We start from the raw sequence: 7,962 nt of genomic DNA, 5'->3' as shown, positions 1-7,962 counted from the left end.
ATAGTATTATAGTATTTTCATTACCATCGAGCTGTAATCGATAGGCAGGCCCCTATTGGACAACCTCTGATCAGATGGTAAAGTTATATACCGAGCCTACTGAGCGAGCCCAGTTAGCCGAGATACAAAGCCTAGTACGGCCGAGCGCCTATAAGCGAGCCTACTATGGCAGAGCAGTTATATATATATACCGAGCCTTATAAGGCCGGACAACTATTTTACTTACTATATTGAGAGAATAGAGTCAGTATCAGCAGGTGAGCATATCTTTAGATTAACTTTGACCCTAGTTGCTTTCAGTTATTATATTATCAGTTCAGTTTTAGTTTTCAGTATATTGCCTTACATACTCGGTACATTATTTTGTACTGACATCCCTTTTCGGGGATGCTGCATTTCATGCGTGCAGGTTCAGACAGACAGACGTGTAGACCCCTTAGTAGGTGTTGCCTGAGTTCAGCTTTATCGGTAAGCTCCCCGTCCTTAAGAGTTGTCGGGTCTAGAAGAGTTGTGTACATTTTGTGTATATATGTAGATAGGTTATGGGTAGGTCGGGGCCCTGTTTCGATCACAGTACATCTATTAGTAGAGGCTTGTAGACATATCCTATCAGTTAGTACAGTATTTTGGGCTTGTAGGCCCTATACGTACATTTTGTTGGCTTGTCAGTTATAGTAGTTATGACGGCTTTGCCGGCCTAGCTTTATGTTGACATTTAGTCAGCATTAGTCTCTATTCAGTTTTATATTTTGCTTCGCAAATTGTCTTGCCATGTGGCCCCTGGCCAAAGTATGACATTATATGTCCAGAATTCCTGAGTCGCAAGTTGGTACGCAAGGATAGATGAGGCACCGGGTGCCGATCTCGCCCCCAGGCATGGGGTGTGACAAAAGTGGTATCAGAGCAGTTCTGTCCTAGGGACTCTACAAGTCATGTCTAGTAGGGTCTTGTTTATAGATGTGTGGTGCACCACATTATATCAGCAGGGGACTACAAGGCATTTAGGAGTTGGTTACCCTTCTTTCAAATCTAAATCGTGCTATAGAACTGAGTTATAGGAAATTTGAGTTAAAATTACGTGTTGGCATTTGCATGCACAGATGTTGGTAACTAGAAAGACTACGACTAGCCAGAGGAGTGAGACAGTAGTAGGTGAGGGGACTAGCAGGGTACCCCCAGTAGATGGGGCCCAATCGGAGGCCCAGGGAGAGACCCCTACTCAGCCATTACCAGCTCCTCCGCTACCTGAGGAGATTCCTAGGGAGACCTCACATCCAGTCCCCCCTCCGCTTCCATCAGATTAGGACTTAAGGAGTGCGGTGCATTTGTTGGCACAATTGGTAGCTGCCCAAAAACAGGCTAGGGCATCCGCTAGTGCAGGACCTTCTGAGGGATCTGGGAGTTCAAGGGTCTGAGAGTTTATTGCTTTAAGTCCCCCAGAGTTCATGGGGACAGATCAGAGGAAGGACCCGTAGGATTTCATAGATCAGCTTCACAGGATCTTTCGGGTTATGCATGCCATAGAGAAAGAGGTAGTTGAGCTAGCAGCTTTTCGACTCCGAGATATAGCCATCCTTTGGTACGAGGGATGGGAAAGGTCCAAGGGACGTGATGCACCTCCTGCTATTTGGGAGAATTTTTTAGATGCCTTTCTTGACCAGTACTTACCGCGAGAGATCCGACAGGCCCGAGTCGATCAGTTTCTAGCCCTCAAGCAGGGCAATATGAGTGTTCGAGAGTATAGTCTCTGTTTTGACTCATTGGCCAGATATGCACCATCCATAGTTGCTACTATACGGGATAGAATCCACAAGTTTATAGCAGGGTTGGCCCCAGTATGGATATCTACCGGATTCAGGCATTTTCCCAGAATATAGAAAGGGATAGGTATCGGCAGTAGGGTACGGAGAGGACTGGCTCAGGGCAGCGTAAGAGGGTGAAGTTTTCCAGGTCTCTGGAGCAGTCTCAAGGTAGTTATAGGCCCCAGTACTTTGAACGGCCACCTAGACCTCCGCCACCTCAGTCACAAGGTTACAGGTATGACTGTTATACTCAGTTAGGACCAGGTGAGAGCTCCCAGGCGTCAAGTGTGCAGCGACAATGAGGTTCAGGGCAGACATGGCTATTTCCGCCGCGGTGTACCATCTACAATAGAGGACACTTAGACCAATGCCGAGCTGGTTCCGATGCTTATTATACATGTGGACGTCTGGGGGACATGATGCAAGATTTCCCAAATAGAGATTCTGGGGGTATGACGCAACCAGCGAATTCAGCAACAGGATCATCTATGCTCGTGCATCCTTCAGGGCGTGAGTCTCAGTCTTCGGCTGGTAGAGGTCGAGGCAAAGGTAGAGGTTTTAGTTCAGGTGGTAACCAGAATCGTAACTATGCTTTAGCGGGTCGACAGGACCAGGAATCCTCACCAGACGTTATGACAGGTATGCTGACCATTTGCTCTCACGATGCTTATACCTTGATAGACCCAGGATCTAATTTATCGTGTATTACACCACTTGTCGCGAGGAAGTTTGGTATAGTGCCTGAAATACTAAGTGATCCTTTTGCGGTATCTACACCGGTCAGAGAATCGATTATTGCTAGACGGTTTTACCGAGGTTGTACGGTATCAGTTTGTGGTCGGCTAAGGTGGATCTAATTTATCGTGTATTACACCATTTGTCGCGAGGAAGTTTGGTATAGCGCCTTAAATACTAAGTGATCCTTTTGCGGTATCTACACCGGTCAGAGAATCGATTATTGCTAGACGGTTTTACCGAGGTTGTACGGTATCAGTTTGTGGTCGTCAGACCTCAGCCGACCTAGTTGAGCTAGAGATGTTGGATTTTGATGCTATTATGGGCATGGACTGGTTGGCAGCTTGCTATGCCACAGTTGATTGCCGAGCAAAGATAGCTAGATTTCATTTTTCGGGAGAGCAAGTCCTTGAATGGGTAGGTAATACAGCGACACCCAGAGGTAGGTTTATTTCCTATCTGAAGGCGAGGAAAATGATCGCAAAAGTGTGCATTTATCATATTGTGCGAGTTAGAGATATAGATATTGAGATAACTACACTTCAGTCTATTCCAGTAGTAAAAGAGTAATCGGATGTATTTCCAGATGAACTTCCAGGTATTCCCCCAGAGCGAGAGATTGATTTTGGCATCGATTTGCTTTCGGGAACTCAACTAATATCCATCCCTTCGTATAGAATGGCACCTGCCGAATTGAAGGAGTTGAAGGAGCAGTTAAAAGATTTGCTGGAGAAAGGATTCATCAGGCCCAGTACCTCACCTTGAGGTGCACGGTACTGTTTGTACGGAAGAAAGACGGCTCGCTAAGGATGTGTATCAATTATAGGCAACTGAACAAGGTAACTATTAAGAATAAGTATCCACTTCCAAGGATAGATGACTTGTTTGACCAGTTGCAGGGAGCTAGATGCTTTTCAAAGATAGATTTGAGGTCGGGGTACCACCAGGTCAGAGTTCGGGAGAAAGATATTCCCAAGACAGCTTTCAGGACCCGATATGGCCACTTCGAGTTCCTTATCATGTCCTTTGGGTTGACGAATGCACCTACCATATTTATGGACTTGATGAATAGCCTATTCTGGCCATATTTAGATCTGTTCCTGATAGTATTTATTGATGATATTCTAGTTTATTCACGTTCAGAGGATGAGCATGCAGACCACCTGCGAGCGGTGCTCCAAACCCTCCGTGATAGTAAATTATATGCTAAGGTTTCTAAATGTGAGTTCTGGTTAAAGTTTGTAGCATTCTTGGGGCACATTGTATCCTATTAGGGTATAAAGGTAGACAATCAGAAGATTGAGGCTGTGAAATCCTAGCATAGACCTACCACCCCAACAAGTATTCGTAGCTTTCTAGGCTTAGCAGGATACTACCGGAGGTTCATTGAGGGTTTTTCTTCTCTTTCGGCACCATTAACGAAGTTGACGCAAAAAGCAACTAAGTTTTAGTGGACAGAGGCTTGCGAGCAGAGTTTCCAAGAGCTTAAGAACAGGTTAACCTCAGCGCCAGTTCTAGCACTTCTAGAGGGTCCAGATGGTTATCCCATGTATTGTGATGCCTCAGGTGTCGGGTTATGATGTGTTCTGATGTAACATGGGAAAGTAATTGCGTATGCTTCAAGGCAAACTCAAAATACTGCAAACTCATCTCTCATAGCTGAAGTAAAGGAGAAGCAGTACGAGGACCCAGAGTTGGTCGAGTTGAGAGAGCAAGTTCTGCAGCAGAAGAAGTCATTGTTAGAACTCAAGGGAGACGAGGTTCTCAAATACAGGGGTCGTTTGTATGTTCCAGATGTAGCAGGGCTACGAGACAGGATTATGTCAGAGGCACATTATTCTTGGTACTCCATTCACCCTGGGTCGACAAATATGTACCATGACATCAAGGATGTGTATTGGTGGAACGATATGAAGAAGATCATTGTTGAGTATGTCGCTCAGTGTCCTAGTTACCAGCAGGTGAAGATAGAGCACCAGAAGCCCGAAGGGCTAATGCAGACTATAGAGATCCCGACATGGAAATGGGAGGCGATAAACATGGACTTTATCACAGGTTTACCTCGTTCTCATCGTAAGTTCGATTCCATATGGGTGATAGTCGATAGGCTCACGAAATCAGCTCATTTCCTACCGGTCAGATCTACATATACAGCAGAAGATTATGCAAAGTTGTATATTAAAGAAATAGTGCGACTACACGGAGTACCAATATCTATTATATCTCACCGTGGGGCCCAGTTTACAGCACATTTTTGGAGGTCATTTCAGAAAGGTCTAGGGACTTAGGTGAATCTCAGCACAACTTTTCATCCACAGACTGATGGACAAGCCAAGCGCACAAATCAGACGCTCGAGGATATGTTACGAGCATGTGTAATTGATTTTAAAAGAAGTTGGGATGAACATCTACCTCTTATCGAGTTTGCATATAATAACAGTTACCATTCTAGTATCCAGATGGCTCCGTACGAGGCTTTGTATGAGCGTAAGTGCAGATCTCCTATAGGGTGGTTTGATGTTGGAGAATTTGGGTTACATGGGTCGGACCTGGTTCAGCAGGCCATAGAAAAAGTAAAGCTTATACAGGAGCGACTGTTGAAAACTCAGAGTCGTCAGAAGTCATATTCTGACGTGCGGCGATGAGACTTAGAGTTCGGGGTTAATGATTGGGTATTCTTAAAAGTGTCACCTATGAAGAGTGTGATAAGGTTTGGCAAGAGGGGTAAGCTTAGCCCACGGTATATTGGGCCTTATAGGATCATTCGGAGAGTGGGCCAAATAGCTTATAAGTTAGAATTGCCCACAGAATTGGAGTTTGTCCATCCGATTTTTCACGTATCCATGCTACGGAAGTGCATTGGCGATCCTACCCGAGTGGTGCCCACGGATAATGTACAGATTACAGAGAACTTGTCATATGAGGAAATCCCGATTTCCATCCAAGACCGACAAATCTGCAAGCTACGGAATAAGGAAATAGCCTCCGTGAAGGTTTTATGGAGGAGCAAGAATGTGGAAGAGATGATGTGGGAAACAGAGGAAGAAATAAAGTCTAACTACCCCCACCTATTTCAAACTGAAGATATGGCTCGAGGTGGGATATCTCAGCACAGCTCTATTCAGGCCGGTAGGTCATCAGGTAAGCTCTTATTGTTGACTTTCAGAATTTATAATAGACAGTTGTGTGAGGCCAAGTGTGGCATGTATAGCATGTTTTCTGGCTGCGTGCAGGGTGGTTTTAGTCTAGTGTACGGAGGAGACTCTGGAAAATAAAATTTTTCCAAAGTACCTAAGAGTAGACATTCGAGGATGAATGTTTCTAAGGGGGAAAGGATGTTACATCTCGCATTTTTCGTACGTTAAAGTTTCGTCTTTAGTTAATTAACGTAGACTCGGGGATGAGATTTTCTTGAGATTATAAGCATTATGCTATTTCAAACACATGATGAGTAGTATCATGAAGGAGAGAATGTAAGCAAATAGAAGAAAATGAGTTTCGTTGAAGGTTGTCGATTTGGGATAAAATACGGGCCGAGCGATAATAACCGATATTTATGGACTAGTACCATGCAAGGTACCATATGACCGTGATAGTATGATGTGTAAAGTGTATTGAAAATAAATAGAATTTTAAGTAATTTGAGATAATTCTTAATTATGCGGGTAATTAGTTAATTATCGGGTAGCGGGATATTACCTAATTAATAAATAAATCATGAGATAAGACAACCCCCTCCCCCCCCAAAACGTGGCAGCTAGCCACATTCTAAAGAAATGACTAAGAGTCATTTCTTGTTAGGTGGCATAATGTTACACATTCCATTCACTCCATTCTAATATTCTCCATATTCACTAAAGACTATACCATCAGAATATTAATCATTCTTATGGCAAAAACTTCTTTCAACCAAAAATCCAACGTTAGCCATTTTACAACCAGAACGTCTTTCAACCAAAACTTACAACTAGAACGTTAGCAAGCTTTCAACAAAACGTCTTTCAACAAAAATACAACAAGAATTATTGGAAGCTTAACAACGTACAAATTTTGCGGTTCTAAAGGAGTACGGTGCAACCTTTTTCAAGAATATCATACGGATGTTTTCCTACTCCAGGTATGTTAAGGCTAAGCCCTTCTTTTATTTTGGCATGATCTCGTAACTACACGAGTTTGATAACGAAGTATAAAGAAAAATTCATATCCCGGAATTTACGTATATTTTTCTAGTTTTGTAAGTTACAATATTATCCTTATCGGGACTTCATATTCAATTGAGTATTTCCTTTTTTTCTCCAGTCATGAGAACAGAGAATCTATATATACAGTATTATAGTATTTTCATTACCATCGAGCTATAATCGATGGGTAGGCCCCTATTGGGCAACCTCTGATCAGATGGTAAAGTTATATACCGAGCCTACTGTGGCCGAGCGCCTATGAGCGAGCCCAGTTAGCCGAGATACAAAGCCTAGTACGGCCGAGCGCCTATGAGCGAGCCTACTATGGCAGAGCAGTTATATATATATACCGAGCCTTATAAGGCCGGACAACTATTTTACTTACTATATTGAGAGAATAGAGTCAGTATCAGCAGGTGAGCATATCTTCAGATTATCTTTGACCCCCAGTTGCTTTCAGTTATTATATTATCAGTTCAGTTTCAGTTTTTAATATATTGCCTTACATACTCGGTACATTATTTTGTACTGACATCCCTTTTCGGGGATGCTGCATTTCATGCGTGCAGGTTCAGACAGACAGACGTGTAGACCCCTTAGTAGGTGTTTCCTGAGTTCAGCTTTATCGGTAAGCTCCCCGTCCTTAAGAGTTGTCGGGTCTAGAAGAGTTGTGTACATCTTGTGTATATATGTAGATAGGTTATGGGTAGGTCGGGGCCCTGTTTCGATCACAGTACATCTATCAGTAGAGGCTTGTAGACATATCCTGTCAGTTAGTGCAGTATTTTGGGCTTGTAGGTCCTATACGTACATTTTGTTGGCTTGTCAGTTATAGTAGTTATGACGGCTTTGCCGGCCCAGCTTTATGTTGACATTTAGTCAACATTAGACTCTATTCAGTTTTATATTTTGCGTCGCAAATTGTCTTGCCATCTGGCCCCTGGACAAATTATGACATTATATGTCCAGAATTCCTAAGTCGCAAGTTGGTACGCAAGGATAGATGAGGCACCCGGTGCCGGTTTCGCCCAAGGATAGGGGTGTGACAATTCTCTACCATTTATAGCTCGCAACCTTCCCCCATTCTTTGATAACACATGCATGCAAGATAACAACCCCCTCACACCCAAGAATTATCTTTCTAATTATCCCATTTTTTGTAAATTTTCTAAATTGAGAGCTAGGACATAGATTCTTACCTTTAGGATGAAGACTTTCTTTGTTAATCCTCAATGATTGTGCTA

General features: G+C 43.2%; 1 protein-coding gene across 1 annotated transcript; it reads left to right on the top strand.

The window, feature by feature from the left end:
• Positions 1 to 2,218: 2,218 nt before the first annotated feature.
• Positions 2,219 to 2,659, top strand: LOC138907507 (uncharacterized). Its single transcript, XM_070198106.1, has one exon. It carries the CDS (start codon positions 2,219 to 2,221, stop codon positions 2,657 to 2,659), a length of 441 nt encoding a protein of 146 aa, XP_070054207.1.
• Positions 2,660 to 7,962: the final 5,303 nt, after the last annotated feature.

This window comes from Nicotiana tomentosiformis, chromosome 3 (genome assembly GCF_000390325.3).
Source record: "Nicotiana tomentosiformis chromosome 3, ASM39032v3, whole genome shotgun sequence".
In the NCBI taxonomy this organism is placed as follows: Eukaryota; Viridiplantae; Streptophyta; class Magnoliopsida; order Solanales; family Solanaceae; genus Nicotiana; species Nicotiana tomentosiformis.
This window is presented reverse-complemented; position numbering and strand designations above follow the sequence as displayed.